We start from the raw sequence: 20257 nt of genomic DNA, 5'->3' as shown, positions 1-20257 counted from the left end.
CCTGTTTCTTGGAGTTGGACTTCCATCATGAGTGCAACTCAAGATCACATTCATAGAAGTGTGCTTCCATGTTTAAGGTACATGACAATGTTGCCCGTTTACTTTGGCTTTTTGTTGTTGGGCATTGTAGTTCTGTACACCTGCTTATTGGCCATCACTCATCTATCTGCTTGCTGATCTCTTAATTGGAGGTGTATTGACTCTTGGTTCCTCTACAGCTCTCACATGTCACCTGAGTTTGGCTCTTGTTCTATAAAATTTCTCCAAAACAAACAACAGTGAACTGAACCACCCCCCAATGTAGTATCAGATCATCTTATAGCTACAATTTTATAAAGATACATTAATATCAACATCATCTATCCCCTTCGTCTGGGGCAAGATGTTATATTGTGTCCTGTTTTTTGTGAGTTTTCATTCACTGTAAAACATTTATTAGACTAGAAAATGCACTGACCTGCTTTAGCCATAGGGGCTTAAACTTGGGAAAGGACCAGCCCAAGAATAAGCTCCTGATTTCCTAACAAATGAGGCATAGTTTCCCATTGTTTGCATTTGTATTTTTTTAACTTTTCCAGTTGATTAAAAAACCTTCCAAAATGGTAAAGTGCCTATAAGATGGTATCTTTGGAGGACCGTACTTCCTGCAGTAATTTTCTTTTTAAATTTTCCCTTGAGTTATACTCACTTCTCTCCAAAATGTACTTTGGGAAACTTGACTCAACCAGAAAGATCCTTTCACCTTTTCTTCAGACTCTATATTGGGAGCATGAGCTTCATTTTTTGAGAAACTTCCTTCCCTCCCTGGAAGAGGGGTTCTTGGTGGCTGTCATGTTGGTTGTTGGTAAGGGAGTTCAGGTGTTGGGGGACACTGATAAGATTTTTTTCCACCAACTCTATCGAGGTCTAATTTACATAGCAGAAAATCCTCCCCTTAGAAGTGATTCAGTGATTTTGGTAAATTTATAGAGTTGTGTAGTCATTGCAGGAATCCAGTTTTAAAACATCTCTGTTACCCCAAGAAATTTCCTTGTGTCCATTTACAGTTAAACCTCCAGCCCCTTGGCAGCCATCACTCTTTTTGTCTCTCTCAATTTCTGTAATCTTTTAACCAAAAATTAAGAAGGGATTCTTTTTATCTTTCTGTATTTCACCTACAGAATAATTTTGTTGATCATACTGTGTTTTTTTTAATGAAATTGGCCCAGGCAGTATTAACACATGACTCTGCATGAACAGACTGTGCTCGCTGATGGTGATAAAGGAGCGTCTTGGGTTCCATTGTTTGTTCTCTTAAGTCAGAATATTTCTGTTTTGTGTTGACTCTACCATCTTTCTCATTGAACATTAACTAGAGGTAACTCTCAGCCTCATGTATGTGCCCACTTAAGTTATATCTCTCGAGAGAAGGGACTTGAAGGTTCTAATGTCTATGAGGTTTGACTACTTCCATAGCAGCTTGAATGAGAGCAGTCATTCTTCTTTGTACATCTACAGGTACAACTTAAAGAAACCATTGAAGATCTTCCTGGTAAAATGGATACTGAATTAGCAGAATCAGGATCCAATTTTAGTGTTGGACAAAGACAACTGGTGTGCCTTGCCAGGGCAATTCTCAGGAAAAATCAGATATTGATTATTGATGAAGCGACGGCAAATGTGGATCCAAGGTATAAAGCTGAGGTCCATGTAACCTTGAGTCCACATTTTAAGTGTGTAAATGGGAAACATGGAATGATTCTGAGAAATATTTCTAAGTGCTCTGTTTGCCCCAGAGATAACATTTTAACATGGATAACATTCATTCTGAAAAAAACAGAAGAAGAAACCCAAACGTGTTTTCCAGTGTCAGTGACATTATTCAGTATCCCAGGAGAGCTAGATTCCTAAAATCCACTCCCAATAATCAGCTTTAAGCAATTTGGAGGGAAGATATTTTTCATTGTTTTATGAAAATTAGTAAGTTACTACGTAGATTTTTATACTTGTTTTTAAAGAACAAGATTGTCCTAAAACATTTTAACATGATTTTTAAAATATTGAATATATATGATCTTTTTTTAAAAAAAAATCCCGGTTGTGTAGTAGAGCTTTTTAAGTCTTAAGTCTACTTTTCGCATCTTTATGGAATTAAACTTAACTTCTTTGATTGCAGAACTGATGAGTTAATACAAAAAAAAATCCGGGAGAAATTTGCCCACTGCACCGTGCTCACCATTGCACACAGATTGAACACCATTATTGACAGCGACAAGATAATGGTGAGTCCTTCACCTGCGGAATTCCAGTTGCTCCCAATTATGTTCACTTTTTCAGTTTATTCCTTCCTTGTAAAACTTGATAGAAACCCCTAGTAAGTTAATTTGCTGTTAATTTTGGCTCTCATTCCCAGCAGTAATTCATATGCTTAACTACACCCTCAGTGCTACTAACAATATATCCAGATGTATCTCTTTGCATATAATCATATGCGAAAATCATATGTTAAAAGTTTAGCATGAAAATATTCCAAATCTAAGATTCAGCTTGTGATGCTGACTGTCATACTACAGAGTAGTATCCAATAGAAGATCACAGTCATCATCACTGTCACAGTTGTTTCAGCATGCTTGATCCCCTTAATGAAAGATTTAGGTTTTTATATACTGCAAGGGGCTTGTTGGGTAAGGTTGCAGAACTTCTATGCTGTTGGGACGTTCACAAGATATGTGTCACAGGGGAAGAGATGAGAAGATCCATCACAAATTATTTTCAGAGAGGGCCTAGCCAGAAAAACAAATGATTCCAACAGAAAGGATTTAACATAGGAAATTTGTTACATAAGAATTGGAGGGCTTAGAAAATGAAGGGAAACGGTGATAATTTTAGGAAGCAAGACCAGGCATGGTGGCTCACACCTGTAATCTCAGCACTTTAGGAGGCCGAGGCAGGCAGATTACTTGAGGTCAGGAGTTCGAGACCAGCCTGGCCAACATGGTGAAACCCTGTCTCTACTAATAATACAAAGATTACCTGGACGTGGTGGCAGGTGCCTGTAGTCTAAATGTATCATATAGACTTCTGGTTGGGATTTGCTGTTACAGCATTGATGATAGCTACTCCTTTTATTATCTAATGCTTGGAAGTGCTGTCAACTTAGAAGGTCTGATTAGTTAGAGAGACAGCAAGCAAGGACAGAAGTTGGCAGACAAGTCAGTTGGTCACTCCTAAATCTGATCAGTCAGCTTCTGACCACATAAATGTCTAGTTCACAAGCATCCCCTTGATCTGTCAGCGCTGTTACCATTATTGAAATGTGCCCATTAGTTTATTGCTTTATATACCAGTCCCTCTAGGTAGATTTTGAGAACCTTAATTTTTTTCTTTCTTGAGTAATGTCTTTATCTAAACTCTGAACATGGTTCTACAAAGCAATTTACAGTTGGCCCCTCCCTACCTTTCTAGCCTTTCCTCACTCTGTTCTCTCTTTCCTTTGTAGTAAAAGCCACAGTCCTTTAGTTATTGTCTTTCAGTTCATCAAACGCAGCATTCACTGTTGCGGTCATGCCCTCTCTACACCATGCACAATGGTGGCTTAGACTATGGTGTGAGCAGTGAAGATGGTACAATGGATAGATTTGGAATAAATAGCAAAGTAAAGCAACTGGACTGTGACGGATTGAATGTGAGATTTGAGGGAAGACAGGGGTAGTCAGTCCTGGTTTCTCTGTTTGAGACCTGACTATCTGGATGAGTGAGGAAGACGTGGAAGAGGTAAATTTGGAGAAGGGAAAGGCGAGCGTTCCCTTGGAGGATGTAACTGTTGAGATGACCTTGCATTTCAGCATGGAACTTTCCTTCTCACTCCCAGCTCCATTAGTGTCTCCATCTGTGGCAATCTCTCCAGTGATATTGGGAGATCTTCCATTTAGGGCTCCCTGGCCATGAGGTCATCAGTGGCGTCACAGGAATTCCTACTAGGAGGTATAAATTTAAGTAAGGAGTCTTATTACAAGCTCTGAATTCTTTGTGGAACTATTTTCCAATTTTTCTTAACAGGCAATGGCAGGATTCAGCCTCAGGGAACCCAGGAGACATGCATTCTGTAGCTTGAGATTGGGAACTGGCCTTTATGTTCCCTCGACCCCTAGCTGAAAGCGTCTTCTATATTCTAGAGCTTCTGATCATCAGCCAGCTTTCAATTCGGGGGAACACCATAAATACCGTTCTTTCTCAGATCTTTGATTTTGGAGGTGTTTTGTTTTTTTTGTTTGTTTCTTTGTTTTTTCCCTTGCTTGCTTTAGAGATACAGTTCCAGAAAACACGTGTTCTGTTCTGTTATTCTGAAAGCTGTGAAAACATAGAGACAAGTGAATCAGCTGCAAAGCTCAGTGCTCCAAAGGGCAGGCTCAGGGAGTGGCTGGGGAAGTGACAGATGTTAATGAAGGACATAACCAACACTATAGTCATCATGCAGTCGTGTAATTGCAAGTGCTTAAGGTGTAATAATTACATTTTGTTGCATTGGTGAATACTTCTCCACAAAGACGGATGGATATGGTTTTGTTTACTGTAACTAAATCAAACAAAAGGCTTGTTGGGAAACAACTACGACCTAATTAATAGCTTTGTTTATGTGTTGACTCTCCAAAGGGATTTACCCAGTTTTGGTTCATTAAGCGCCATTAATGTGTTAAGCTTAGAATTTTATTTTATGAAGATGTTCTCTCAATTTTAACTTTATTAAACATGGTGTAGTCTTAATGACAGCTAATTTAATCTTCATTTGCTCAGTTGCCACAAAACAGTAGAGCAAGACAGACAAATTAGAAATCCTCTTTTTTCTAATACGCACCACTATCTCCACATTAAAGACAGCTTCCTCCCTGTAGTTTTTAGGATTAGCTGGTTACTTGTGACCTGTTTTCCTTTCAGCCAATAGCATAGCCTTTTTCCTTCAGTCCCTGCACACCCATCCTTACAACACTCTGGATTCTCCCTGGTAGCATGAGTGAACGAGGAGTAAGCGAATCTGCAGTTAGAGAATTCTTCGAGAGTGAATTACAGAGAACCAAAACCAGGACTGAGAAATTCAGATTGTAGCTCTTTTCTTTGTAGGCAATCTTATGGGTATATAATGTATATCTTTCTTTCTAAACCCAGATCTCTTTTTAGTAGAGTTTCCTCAGAGAAAACAAACTAGAAATCGTTCTAACAGAACCAGCTGGAGAAACACAACTCAAAGCTAACTTGAGTTTTATTTAAATTCTATGTTTCGTCTTCATGGAACTTCTCTTTAAGAAACCGACAACGGCCACAATTAGAACATTTCAGAAGAGGAAAATTACTTCTTGAAAAATATGCTGAGACGTTTAATTAAAGTGTTCAGGGGGACAAAGAACTAATGTGAAGGTAGAAAGCACAAACTGGGGCTGGGCGCGGTGGCTCATGCCTGTAATCCCAGCACTTTGGGAGGCCGAAAAGGGCAGATCACCTGAGGTCAGAAGTTCGAGACCAGCCTGGCCAACATGGTGAAACCCCGTCTCTACTAAAAATACAGAAAAATTAGCCGGGCGTGGTGCCGTGTGCCTGTAATCCCAGCTACTCGGGAGACCGAGGCAGGAGACTCTCTTGAACCCGGGAGGCGGAGGTTGCAGTGAGCCGAGATCGCGCCACTGCACTCTAGCCCGGGCGACAGAGTGAGATCCATCTCAAAAAATAAAAAATGAACAAACTGGGAGAATAAATACACACAATTGCAGAGCTTTGGGAAAGTGGCTGAGTGGGTCACTGGGACCTACCCTTCATCTTCCCCAGGTGAGAAGAATCATTTACTTTTTCAAGACCTGAGGCAGGATTTTAAGTAATCTTTGCCACATGCTGTAGTATCTTGTCCCAGAGAAGAGTCACAGGCACCCATTTTACCAGTGAGGGAACCAATCTCCAACGTCAGATGACTCTCCGTACACCCCTTTCATCATGGCAGCCCAGAAACGACCTCTGAAATGGAAACCCTCCCACCCTCACTCTGTCTGTTGCTAAGTGGGGTTTCTCTGTATTGCTTGCTGCCATAGTGAAAGCTGTTCCGAGCTTTTCTTTTCATATGGTCAGGCTTTATCCTTCACCCTGTCCTGCCCTTCCCCTGTTCCTGAGGTCACCCCACTATCAGCGATGGCATCCTGCCAATTAAATGGATTAAATTGTTTTGCATTGGTTCACTTAATTTTTATATCTAGGACAGCTACCTGGAATATCTGCAGATATGCAGGCCTGATAAACTCATCTTCATTGAGCTTATGTAACTAAGTAACTGACTAATGCATTCCAGTATAATGTGTTTTTCCTTGACCTTCTGGAGAGCAGCAAGTGATCGGAAGTTTGCATTGCTGGAGAGATCCTGGGGCCGCGGGACCAACATCAATGCATGGCTTAGTTTACAGTTTTACTTGGGTAGAGGAAAGGTGAGGACTGAGCCGGAGATTTCAGGACTGTTTTCATGTAGGTACAAAAGATATGAAGATACAAATTCAAGATTATACCCCTTTTTCTGTACAAAAAGAAAATTCAGAGTCACTTAATTTTGTTGTAAAAGATCTAGAATCTTTGGTCAAATCAGTAAATACAGATTGAGTCCCCTAATCTGAAATCTGAAATGCTCCTAAATCTGAAACTTTTTGAGCTCTGATGTGAAGCTTGTAAGAAACACTCATTGGGGCATTTCAGATTTTGGATTTTCGGATTAAGTATGCTGCATCTGTAAGTATGTATAATGCAAACATTGCAAAATTCAAAAGTATCTGAAATCTGAAACCCTTCTGGTCCCAGGCATTTCCTAAGTATAGTCAACATGTATAAAGGCTAAGCGGTTAAAGTTCTATTCTTAGCATTTTTTTCCATGTGCATCCTTACTTGGCCCTTGTGGCATCTGATTGTTCCTTATTTTCTCTTTTCCAATATTTAATTTGTGAGTCAAGCCTCTGCCCTCATTCCTGCTGTGTCTCCTTTTTGCTTTTCTCTCTCTTGTCTATAGCCATCGACTTGAGGCAAGGGGTCCTCCAAGGCTATAGCCTGAATCCTGGCATCCCTATACCTCCTTCCTTATCTGTTTCCCAGGGCCAGCTAGACTCTTTCTCTGCTGGACCTCACTCTGTGGTCTTACCAGACTGCATCACTGGCCAGTCACCTAATTGTGCCCTGAATTTCCCTTCCTTTGTATTTAACTTTTAGCCAGTGTGCATGGGGTGCCTGCTCACACATCATGTGCAATGCCAGGTCTTGGAGATGCAACAGTGAACAAGAGCAATCACACAACCCTGCCCTTGAGGAAGTGATAGGTGAGCTGTCAGACCTCTCAGCATCTGGAATGACCACTGTCCTCCCGCCCCTCACCTCCACCACCATTTCTATGTGTCCAAGTCTGTCCATTCCTCAAGGCCCAGTTTGCTATTTTCTCCTCCCTGAAGCTCCTCCTCAGAAATTTTGGCCAGAGGTGACTTCTGCTGCTGCTAAACTCCCACTTGTTTTGCCTTTTTTCTGGCATTCTAGTCACTTGAGTGTTTTCTTCTGTCTTTTTTGTTTTTTTTTGAGTGTAGGTTTCCTAAAAGCAGGGGCTGGGACTCACCCATCTCTGCCTCTTCCACAGCATCTAGCATGATGACATGAATGCAGTAAGTGTGCAATAAATGTGTACTGAATAATTTTTCATGAAGGTTCACTTCCATTTTCCTCCAGTGTGTTTTGGTGGAGTGTCACTTGCTCATTATTAACCCTGAAACTTTAATGAAGTTTGTTTTCTTGGGCCGTGTGTGGGGGCTCACGCCTGTAATCCCAGCACTTTGGGAAACCAAGGTGGGAGGATCGCTTTGAGCTCAGGAGTTTAAAACCAGCATGGGCAACATGGCGAAACCCCGTCTCTACAAAAAAAACAAAAATCAGCCAGGCTTTGGTGGCGTGCACCTGTAGTCCCAGCTACTCGGGAGGCTGAGGCTTGAGCCCAGGAGGTGGAGGTTGCAGTGAACTGAGATCGCACCACTGCACTCCAGTCTGGGTAACAGAGTGAGACTCTATTTCAACAACAACAACAAAAAATTTGTCTTCTTTTTCTGTGAGTATATGCCAGGCACACAGTAAATAATTTTGAGTCCTGGGTGTAATAGGACTCAAATTGTAGTGGAAAGTGAATAGGTGAATTTTTTATGCTTGCAGGCATATTTTTCTTAAAATATGCAGTTATTATCCAAATAAAAAGGTGTCTTAGAAAATTAACTGTTTACAGTTCTCATTGCCCATATTTTACCTCTGAAAACAAAGAAACTGAAAGTAAATAATAATGTACCCCTGGGAACTCACATGAAGAGGAAAGAAGACAGGTTTACACCCGGGTTCAAATCCCAGCTCTGCCATCTCCCGATTTGTGCAGCCTAGGCTAAGTTGTTTAACTTACTTGCACTTTCATCTTTATCTCTGGCTGTCAGCATCTTGATAGACCGTTTCTTGCTCATCTTTGAAACTCCCATTCCTAAAACAGTACTTTGGAAATAGACATTCACTCAATATTGGATGAATGGATGGAAGGGAGGAAATTACCTTATCCATTCTGTTTTGGGAGTTTTCAGTGATGATTGTAAAAGCAGAGCATGTTCAACCCATTTTATTTTCCTTTTCAAGTTCACAAACTGATATTTTAGTTATGGGGTGCTTTCATTGATTTTTATGGTAGCCATACTCTTTGTTAGGTCATATTTATATGCCAAGGATGCCTTGTCTCAAATCTTGTGAATTCGTCTGCAGCTATGATAATCCAGTTCATTATAAGATACTATATTTTGGGGGTTATTTGGGATTTTTGGGGTTTTTTTGTTTTTTGTTTTTTGTTTTTTGACACAGAATCTCACTCTGTCGCCCAGGCTGGAGTGCAGTGGCATGATCTCGGCTCACTGCATCCTCCACCTCCTGGGTTCAAGTGATTCTCGTGCCTTAGCCTCCTGAGTAGCTGGGACTACAGTTGCACACCACCATGCGCAGCTAATTTTTGTATTTTTAGTAAAGATGGGGTTTTGTCATGTTGGCCAGGCTGGTTTCGAACTCCTGGCCTCAAGTGATCCACCTGCCTTGGCCTCCCAAAGTGCTAGGATTATAGGCGTGAGCCACTGAGCCTGGCCTATATTTTGTTTTAATGCATATCAAAAAAGTATTAAAGAGGTCGGTTTTATTTTATATTTTTTAAGTGTGAAACCTTATAGAAGTTAAAATTTTAAGTTCTAGCAAATTATTAAGGTCGTGGTTCTATCACCCCTAAACTCAAAAACTCTCCTAACAAATAAAATGCAGTTGCTAAGTTGCTGGTATTTATAAGGCTTAAAGTATTTTGACCAAAGTGATCTTTCTGTCATTTTTATTATTAATCTAATAATAATAATGCTTTTTGAGAACACTATTTTTTTTTTTCCTGGCTCTGCCTTTTTTTAGATTCTGGTCAATTTTGAGAACTCCTGGTCTCAGTGGCATTCATGTGTTTTCAGACAATGAGAGGGAATCTGGAAAGATTTACTAGTCACTCAAATGTGAATAAACTTAGTAGGAATTTGGAGAAGGACCAAATAGTAGTAGGACTTCCTTTCCATTAAACATTATGTAGAGTCTTTACAGAGAACTCTCTCTCTCTCAACTCTGTGGGAATAATTTTTAAAAGTTTACTTGTTGCTTTTGCAGACTAAAACTTCATCATTTTAGCAAGTAATTTGGTTCACTTATTTACTTAGTCTTTAGCATTAGAGAGACCTATATTTTTAAATTGCAGATTTTTTCCTTCCTCATCAGGAGGAGTGGTTATGTTCTGTAATGCTATGCTTAAGTAAAATTACACATTTGGGGTATCTAAATTGGCATGCCAAATTATAGGACATTTTAATTATTATGTGGATGTGACAGATTCAATTATTCTTGAACTCTTTTGAGAAAGCTGCCCTTAGCAGTGATTCACAGTAGTAAACAAAAGATTAACAGGAAAATGCCCTTTATGAGGCTTAATAAATGTGTCCGATTAAATACCATGGGACGGAATTAACTGCAATGCCTACATGTAGAAAAACAACCTGTGTCCTGCTTGGAGGTTCAGCATATTCTCTTAAGATAAATTTACTCTAAATACGGCCTAAACGAAGAACTAAGTGCCACTTAACATCAGAACTGTTTTCCTAGGTACGTCATTTGGGCCAATTATTCAGACTCTTTCTTCCCTCTGAAACCATTAACCAAAGCCACTAATAAGTAGAAATGCAGAGTTAAGAGCCCCTTCCTCCCTCTTTCAATTTCCAGTGGACATATTAATGAGCAATAAAGCAGCTAAAAGGCAAGCAGCTAAAGAAAGAGAAAGAAGCAAAGAAAGGTGATTGGGAAAACAGATATTCAGCTCTCAGCAATGCAGACTGGGCTGCCCCATGGGCCATGTGGACTGTGATCACAGGAATTTGGAGCTCAGTTTCTTAATTGCTTCTTTAGTCTTATCCAAAGAGAAAATTGGATTTCTAGAGATTTCTTCTGTGCAGAGAGCAATTATGCTAAAGCTGCTTAGGTAACAGCTTTTTCGGCTAGCCTTTATCTCTCGAAATAATAAAGTACACCCAGAGCCGATTTCAGAATGCACCTTAACCTCACCATCCAGAGTTTAGCCCCTCTTAGCAGCTGACATGTTCTAGAACCTTAAAGAAATTCCAGAAGCATTTACTTCTTTTCCAAATATTGCTTAAAGTCTATGAAACTGGCTTGGCAATTAATTTACTGTCAGGTCTCTCCCATCTGTTTTTTATGACGTTACCCTACCTTTTAGATAAATTGAATTTGACTTTCTTAAATCAAGAAGTTTCCCAACTCTGATCATATGTATAAATACCCCTCAATGCTGAGAGTCTGAGAGTTAAAAGCACTAAGTAATGATAAGAACCCAAAATGGCTTTGGCAGAATATAAAATGCCATAGGACTGCTGAGTGCCCAGAATAATAGTCTAGAACTTTCATTTTCTTCCTTCCTATAACATTATAGTAATAAAAGGTCAGGTTAGGCCTTTGTTTGCTTCGTAAAACAGGGTAATCAAACCATTTAAATACTATCCAGGCCTACCACCCAAACAGATTCTCTCCCTCTCCTGCCGCTTTCCGAAATATTGTCTCTGTTATAATATGTTACTGCAAAACATTGTGTTTCAATGGGTTTCTTTCTGCTGATTAACAGGTTTTAGATTCAGGAAGACTGAAAGAATATGATGAGCCGTATGTTTTGCTGCAAAATAAAGAGAGCCTATTTTACAAGATGGTGCAACAACTGGGCAAGGCAGAAGCCGCTGCCCTCACTGAAACGGCAAAACAGGTGAGCGTGCTCCGAGGAGTTGTAATTAAAGTTTGTCTCAGCGGCTCCCTCTGCACAATTTGGCACCGTGGGTATGGTAACAAGCACTGTGTACCCTTTTCAATTATAAGCCTGCAGAGACAAAGCTTCATGAGTGGGTCTTAACGGCACGTCCTGGGTTGAAGTAAGGTCTGCAAAGAGTTGGCAGAAGCGGGTAGGGGTTGGGGGGTCGAGTGTGTGTACACACGTGTGCATGCCGTGTGCCCAAGAAGCGGAGAGGTGTTAGACCAGACTTTTTACACATTTAGATTCTGTGGGTTCAGATTCTCATAGAAAAAGGCACAGAGCACATGGTACTCATATTCTGCAGACCCATTGCATTTCATTCTTATTGATACGCAAATGCCGTTGAGGTACATGCAGGAGATTTAAGAGTTTGAGCAAAAAGTGTGGGATATTTTTTATTGTTCTAGAATGATCTACCTAGAAGATGTTCTACCTAGATCTACCTAGATTGCTTTTGGTTTCTGTTTTATTATTTGTAAAGAAAACTGTTACATAATACTCTCACTGTTGCCCTGGGTTTCCCCCTCATTCTTTGTTGTTTAGAATTAGGCCCATATAGCCCATGTGCTTCCTCTGCCTTCTATAAGAGGCAGTTGTCAGGCTGGGCGTGGTGGTTCATGCCTGTAATCCCAGCACTTTGGGAGGCCAAGGCAGGCAGATCACCTGAGGTCGGGAGTTTGAGACCAGCCTGACCAACATGGAGAAACCCCGTCTCTACTAAAAATACAAAAATTAGCTGGGAGTGGTAGCACATGCCTGTAACCCCAGCTACTCAGGAGGCTGAGGCAGAAGAATCACTTGAACCCAGAAGATGGAGGTTGTGGTGAGCCAAGATCACGCCACCGCACTCCAGCCTGGGCAGTAAGAGCAAAACTCTGTCTCAAAAAAAAAGATGTAATTGCCATCAGGACAAATCAAGAATTTATAATATGTTATAGCTATAGCCTGAATAATCCTTGAAGTATGTTTATAAGGCATTAAAGACATGCAGGCTACGTGATCTCTTTCCAACAATGGTGATGTGGAAGTATCTCATTCTACGGATGTGATAACTGCAGTTTGATTTAAGGGACTTAGCCAGATGTCACGTGGTCACCTGTAATTCTTTCTTAAAATTCTGTGAGGTGAGAGTTGTATTGATGGAGGGAGGGAAGGAACATCCGATGTCCTTGGCTTAGGGTGGAATGAGACTTCTAGCAGTACATGGTGAGGCTCCCATCAAAACTGTTCATCTGTAGGCATTATAATATGGGTATAATTTTCCTTCTTCATTGTTTTCTAAAGTTTTCAGGTTTTCAACACTGTAGGTAGAATAAAATTGCTTGTTTATGTATAATATTTTAAATATCTATTACAGACAACAGAATAAGAAAACAGGGGCCAACATGGTGAAACCCCATATCTACTAAAAATATAAAAATCAGCTGGGTATAGTGGCGATTGCCTGTAATCTCAGCTACTCGGGAGGCTGAGGCAGGAGAATCACTTGAACCTGGAAAGTGGAGGTTGCAGTGAGCCAAGATCATGACACTGCACTCCAGCCTGGGCGACAGAGCGAGACACCATCTCAAAAAAAAAAAAGACCAGGCGTGGTGGCTCACACCTGTAACCCCAGCACTTTGTTTGGGAGGCCGAGGCGGGTGGATCACAAGGTCAAGAGATAAAGACCATCCTGGCCAATATGGTGAAACCCATCTCTACTAAAAATGCAAAAATTTGCTGGCGTGGTGGCACGCATCTGTAGTCCCAGCTACTCGGGAGGCTGAGGCAGGAGAATAGCTTGAACCTGGGAGGCGGAGGTTGCAGTGAGCTGAGATGGTGCCACTGCACTCCAGCCTGGCAACAGAGTGAAACTCCATCTCAAAAAAAAAAAAAAAAAAGAAAAAGGAAAAGAAAATATGTTCCCATATCTAGTAGTGGTATTTCTGTATTAAAGATTTATCCAAATAAAACCTAGGTTGCCTTCAGTTCCTATTTCATCTCATTCTCCATAGAAGTGAAGAACTATCCTTTCCACTGTCTGTAGGATATTTCTTTGAATCCTGCATTCATCCTCAAAACGGTTCTGTAAATGCTTTTGTGTGCACAGTATTACGCTGGGCACTAACAAATACGTTAAACGTGCCCCTAGTCATTGACAATATAAACCAAAGAACAGAGCAGAGCAGAGATTTGATTAATGTGGTGAGCCCTGATGGCGATGATGATGATGATGATATGTGGCAGATGTGTACTGTGCACTTCTCATTATGCCTGTTTAAGAGGCTCAGGGGTAGAGAGGGAAGGAAATTGCCCACGATCTCGTAGCTAGCAGAATTATAGGCAGAGTCCGGCTTCAAGCCTGGCTTTAGGGTCGACAAAATCTGTGTTCTGAATTTTCATAAGAATCACATTGTGTATGAATAAGGAAGGAAGCTGTACTTGCACTGTATTTCTTTATACCTGAAATTTACAGACTACTTTTATCTTCTAGAGCGTCTCCCAGCCAAAGCTTCCCTCATAAAACCCGATCAATCATTTGGGATTCCCTGTATAATCTAGTCACAAAAGAGCCAAGAACCTCAAAAACCCTTTTTGTTCTTTGGTACCTCAGGCATTTCACATCAAAGAGATGCGTCCCTATCTATATCAAAATACCCATTTAACATATTATCAAGGCATGGAGTAATAAGAAATAGGTCATAGAATTTTAGCATGTTCCAACTAACATAAGATAATATAGTTCACCTTTGTTTTACAGGTGAGGAAACTAAGGCCCCAAGAAGTAAGTGGACTCAGACTAATTTATAGCAGAGACAGAATTGGGAATCTTTTTTTAAAATCAATGTTTAATGCAAGTATAACATACATGTAGAAAGTATAACATACATGTAGAAAGTATAACATACATGTAGAAAGTATAACATACATGTAGAAAGTATAACATACATGTAGAAAGTATAACATACATGTAGAAAGTATAACATACATGTAGAAAGGGATATTGGTCATAGAATTTGAAATCTCAGTAACTGGTCCAGTAATCTTCCATCTAATTCAATGATATTAATGGTAACTTACATTCGTGTAGTTCTTTATAATTTATTTTACATTGTTTACATAGTTCTTACATGTATGATTCTACTTAATCCTCACAGCAGTCTGTAAGTCTTACTGTATTGATGAGGATGTTGGGTCATGAGTCTTCATGTGGACACAGAGCTGGTCCGTGGAGAACAGAAGGCAGATTGCTGGGGGGGGGGCCGATGTGTCCCCCTAGATGGTGTTCTGTGTCAAGCCTGAAAACGCTGCTCCTTGTCTTATTTGGTATCCAAGATGCAGCTAGTCGCCCAAATTCACACAGTGGCAGAATTTCCTTCCTGGATTTTAGTCCTGCCTAACCGCTGGCTCAGGTCACCTCTACAGAAAGACATAAGGAAATACACAGCTTGATTCTCATCCAAGTTGAATATTTTCTTGACATTTCTGCATACACTTGGTCCTCTTAGGAGAACAAGCTGTCAGATTGTTAACCTTTTAAATGTGCAAGCATCAAATATCAATGCATCATTCACAACTGTAACACCATGAGGATTAGTCTAAGTCAACAAGCTTTTCGCTCTCACAGATTAGAATTCATTTGTTGGAAGGAAAACTCAACATCTGGGAAAAGGTACTTCCAAGTCACGTATTCTTGACCACGGAGTTGCTTTCCTGAAAATGCTGGTGCAGGCAAAGCTGAGTCTCTCTTGACTGCACCAGTCAAGACCTTTGCAGATGACTCAGAAAGTATTTTAATATTTTAAATTAAATTAAAATTACATTTTTAATTACATATTAAATTAAAATTACGTAATTACATTTCAGGTACATAAAGCTGAAGGGTGCACTGGTTTGCTCAGGCTGCCATAGCAAAGTAGCACAGACTAGGTGGCTTAACCCACAGCAGTTTATGTTCTCACACTTCCGTGCTGGAGTCTGAGATGCAGGGTGTCAGCAGGGCTTCTTTCCTCTGAGGCCTCTCCTTGGCTTGCAGATGGCTGTGTGTTCACGGGGTCTGTTCACGGGGTCTTTTCTCTGTGTATGTCTGTGTCCTAGTCTCCTCTTTCTCTAAGGACACCAGTCATATTGGATCAGGGCCCACCCTAAAGGCCTCATTTTAACTTTATTACACCTTTAAAGACTTTCTGCAAATACAATCACATTCTGAGGTACTTGGGGGTTAGGACTTCAACATAGGAATTTAGGGGGATGCAAATCAGCCTATAACACGGGGTAAATGTCAATCATTGTCTTCCCTGATGAAGCCGACCTAATTTGAGGTTCCCAATGAGTAACAGAGGTGCCATTTTATGCACCCATGAAATCGCCAGATACAAATCAAAAGTTATGAAATCCTGGCCAGGTGTGGTGGTTCACACCTGTAATCCCAGCACTTTAGGAAGTTGAGGCAGATATATCACTTGAAGTCAGGAGTTCAAGACCAGCCTGGCCAACATGGTGAAACCCCGTCTCTACTAAAAATAAAAAAATTAGCCAGGCATGGTGGCGCACGCTTGTAATCCCAGCTACTCGGGAGGCTGAGGCTGGAGAATCACTTGAACCCAGGAGATGGAGGTTGCAGTGAGCCTACATCACACCACTGCATGCTAGCCTGGGCGACAGAGCAAGACTCCGTCTCAAAAAAAAATATGGATGGATGGATGAATGGATGGATGGATAGATAGATATGAAATCCTGACATCCTGGATCCTAGGAGCCTGGGGCCTGTTTGAATAGGTAGAGGAGAGACACTTAGCAGCCAATGGCCTTACAGAAGTCACCCAAGGCCTGTGAGCCTCAGAGGCCTCACCTGTCATGCCAGGATTGTAGTACTGCTCCGGTTTCTTCACAGTTAACATGTATTAAATGAGATAGTGCATGTTTAAGTGATTCAAAGAATATAAGGCGTTTTACAAATATAAGCGAATTCTAGGTATTGGTGACAAAAGCTCAGTACTTTTTTAAGACTGTAGACTGAACTCTTAGCTCCCAATAATAGCAAAAGAAGTATCCAAAGTTTTGTAGCTTTATAGACTAAATAATTACAAATTATTTTTAAGAATCAGCTTACCAAATGGTACATGCTCATGTTACAAACACAAAGCATTGATAGTTTTGCAAAAAACTTTAATAAGTAAAAAGTAAGTCACTCTGCCACTCCTGCCCTTCATCACGCAGTTCCTCTGCCAGGTTTCAGCCCTGGCACCTTCTTCTCCAGTTTTGTTGATGTATTCTGTGCATAAACAAGCACATGTGCATATATAGCTTTTCTGTTTTTTGAGCACAAATGATAGCTATTCTTTACGGTTTTTCACTTAATATTATATTCCATATTATATCAATACATATAGTTACCTCATTTTATTATATATGTGTACTTTTTATTAGCTCTCTCTCTCTCTCTCTCTCTTTCTCCATATATATATATATATGTATGTATGTATGTATGTGTTTTTTTTTTTTTAAAGCGGAGTTTCACTCCTTTTGCCCAGGCTGGACTGCAATGCTGCAATCTCAGCTCACTGCAGTCTCCATCAAGTGATTCTCCTGCCTCAGCCTCCTGAGTAGCTGGGATTACAGGCGTCCACCACCATGCCCGGCTAATTTTTTTGTATTTTTAGTAGAGACAGGTTTTTACCATGTTGGCCAGGCTGGTGTTGAACTTCTGACCTCAGGTAACCAACCCGCCTTGGCCTCCCAAAGTGCTGGGAATACAGGCGTGAGCCACCATGCCCGGCCAGTTACCTAATTTTTTAATGGCTACCTAGTATTTATACTTTTTCCACTCTGTACTTTTCACTTTTCCCAATTAACTTCCAATTAAGTTAGCTATTTTTGTTTTTTTTCCTGGTGAATGACTTATCAGATTTATTTACTAGTTTATATTCTGTTTTCCAGTTGATCAGTTTCTGCTTTTATCTTTATTACCTTTGTTTTTTGGGTTTCTTGTTGCTTCTTCTTGAATGCATTTGTATCCATTCTTTCTTCCTTAGTATTTTAGTGCTGTGAATTTTCGTATTCTATAGGTTTTGATATGTAGTGCTTTCCATTCATAGTTTATTTTTTTATTTATACATTCTGCAATTTTGGATTTTAATTTTCTCTGGCCCAGAAATTACTGAAGAGGGACGTTTTTAAAACTTTTTGGTGGTAGCAGTTTGTTTTTTCTATTCATTTCTTTTCTGTTTTACTCATCAGTTTCATTTTCATTGCATGTCATCCATGTCCTTTCTATCCATTTGGAATTTTCTTTGTGTCCTAGTTTTTCTAGATGTTCTTTGGGCATTGAAAAGATGATGTTATCTGTTTAAGGTGTAGAGTTTAATAAGGTTTAATTAGTTCTACTTTGTTAATTACATTCTTATTAATCCTTGTTTATATTGGTCTATTTTCTGTGACTTGGATCTAGAGGTGAATTAGTTTCATACTGTACATATTTCTCTTTGTAGTACCTGTCATTTTTGTTTTGGTAACTTTGATGCTATGGTTTTCAGTCCACAGATGTTCATAACTTGGTTTTCCACCATGAATTATATTTCCTGCCATTTTAACACACCTTTCTTTGATTCATGTAATGGTTTTGGTCCTAAATCCACACTGATTCAAAACTAGATTGGGTCGCATGCTTTTACTTTGCTTTCTTTGTCTGCTATATATGGGATTGTCTTTGAATATCCAAAGGTGTGTCTCGTATATATGACGTGGTTAGGTTTTACTTTGAGATTTAATCTTAGCCTTTGTTTTTAATGGATGATTTTAGTACATTTACATTTATTGAGATTATAAGTATGTTTTGTCTTAGTTCTGTCATGTTATGCTTTCAGTTTTTAGTATTCCTTTTTACCTTTTAATTTGTAGTAGATAATTTTTGTTTCTTTGAATATTGTTTTGTATGTGTTCCTTTTGTTTCCTCTAAATGTTGTTTCTTTATTGACTCCCCATTATAAACAATAACAATATAAATACACTTCTGTCTCCATCCTACCACCAAATTTTAGCTTAGTTTTTCTTCTATTTGCCTTCAAATATTTGACTTTTCTTTAAATGATACTTTCTCCATCTTTTAGTTAGCTAAAGTTTATCCTTCAGTACTTTTTAAACCTAAGGCTACAACCCATTAGTGGTGCTGTGGAATCAATTTGGTCCATCGTGACTAGTGTGTTTTAAGATGTAAAATAGAATAGAATGGAATGGAAGAAAAATAGCATGTATCTTTCATAGTAATGGTAATATTTTTTGAAATGCTTTTCAGTATAGATACAGATATAGGTAGTAGATGCGTACCAAGTCCCTGTGTACAGTGAAATGTGCCACCCATTATTGTGGGTGGCAGTTTAAGAAGAAAAGTTGCAAAACAATGCTGTATACCATCTCCAAGGGAAAGGTTCCTTGGAACTTAGAATCCCTGGCTTATTGCATGTCTGAAATCTTTGTTACCCCTCTGATTTAAATGTGGTGGCTATACCATGGCACACATTTACCTGTGTGACAAACCTGTACGTTCTGCACATGTATCCTGGAATTTACATAAAAACAAAAATTTTGACAAAGTGGTGGTTTTAAAATTACTGGGTCACACCTTCTTTTACTTAGTATGTTGCAGCCTTTGCTCTAAGGTCTTCTCGTGTTGTCTGTTCATATGGAGACGTCTATGACCACGTCTGACATAACTCAGCCTTTTTTCTTTCTTTCTTTTTCTTTTTTTTTTTTTGAGACAGGGTCTTGCTCTGTTGTCCAGGCTGGAGTGCAGTGGCACAATCATAGCTCACTGGAGCCTTAACCTCCCAGGCTCAAGCAATGCTCCCTTCTCAGCCTCCCTTAAAGCTGGAACTAGAGGCACATGTCACCATGCCTGGCTAATTTTTTTTCCCCCATAGAGACAAGGTCTCACTATGTTTTCCACGCTGGTCTTGAACTCCTGGGCTCAAACCATCCTTCCACCTTGGCCTCCCAAAGTGCTGGGATTACAGATGTGTGCCACTATGCCCAGCCAGATCTTTTTTCTTGTATGCTGAAAGGGTCATTAGTTTTCCTAGGACATTGTTGTGCAGTCTTTCAGACTTTTGATTCAAATTTTCTTTTTTTTCTGGAAGTTTACTTGAATTATATCCTTGAATTTTTTTATTTGATTATATTCTCTTCTTTACAAATATCTATCGTGTATGTGTTTTATGTCCTTTGTCTATTTTGTAAAACTATTTTCTCCTTAATCCTTTTTAGTTCTTTATTAACTTTTAGTTATTTTGTTTGTTTGCTCAGTCCTATCCTGTGTCTCATACTGTTTTTTCAGCGTTGGCTAATCTTTGTGCTGCCTTCAGTAGAAATGCCACTTATTTTTTATTTTTTATTTTTCCTTTTTTGAGACAGAGTCTCCCTCTATTCCGCAAGCTGGAGTGCAGTGGCGTGCTCTCGGCTCACTGCACCCTCCAACTCCCGGTTCAAGCAATTCTCATGCTTCAGCCTCCCAAGTAGCTGGGATTACAGGTGTGCACCACCACAACCGGCTAATTCTTGTAGTTTTAGTAGATACAAGTTTTCATTATGTTGGCCAGGCTGGCTTTGAACTCCTGGCCTCAAGTGATCCTCCCACCTCAGCCTCCCAAAGTGCTGGGATTACAGGTGTGAGCCACTGCACCCAGCCCATTTCTTTGATATTTTCACTTTTCTCTTCCACTTCACTTTTGACCACTGTCAACTCATGTTTCAGCATCTTCTGTTGCTCTGCCGTGTTTTCCTGTATTTTTGTATCTCTTTTATGCACAGCCTGATCATTCTGCTGCATTTTCTTTGAATATATTATATTCATAAACTTTATGTGCTCAACATTTGTCATGTGTTTATCTTATT

At 39.8% G+C, this 20257-nt stretch overlaps 1 protein-coding gene across 6 annotated transcripts in view; it reads left to right on the top strand.

Moving 5' to 3' along the window:
• ABCC4 (ATP binding cassette subfamily C member 4 (PEL blood group)) overlaps positions 1 to 20257 on the top strand; it is a 282616-nt gene that overhangs the window by 255989 nt on the left and 6370 nt on the right. For 3 of the 6 annotated variants that reach the window (XM_063651055.1, XM_054446539.2, XM_054446541.2), the window contains 3 exons: positions 1498 to 1670; positions 2156 to 2261; positions 11210 to 11344. In XM_063651055.1, the coding sequence (XP_063507125.1) occupies positions 1498 to 1670; positions 2156 to 2261; positions 11210 to 11344 (414 nt within the window). The remainder of the gene's footprint in view (positions 1 to 1497; positions 1671 to 2155; positions 2262 to 11209; positions 11345 to 20257) is intronic. The other 3 variants (XM_063651058.1, XM_063651057.1, XM_063651059.1) reach the window with 1 other exon arrangement.

This window comes from Pongo pygmaeus, chromosome 14 (assembly GCF_028885625.2).
Source record: "Pongo pygmaeus isolate AG05252 chromosome 14, NHGRI_mPonPyg2-v2.0_pri, whole genome shotgun sequence".
Classification (NCBI taxonomy): Eukaryota; Metazoa; Chordata; class Mammalia; order Primates; family Hominidae; genus Pongo; species Pongo pygmaeus.
This window is presented reverse-complemented; position numbering and strand designations above follow the sequence as displayed.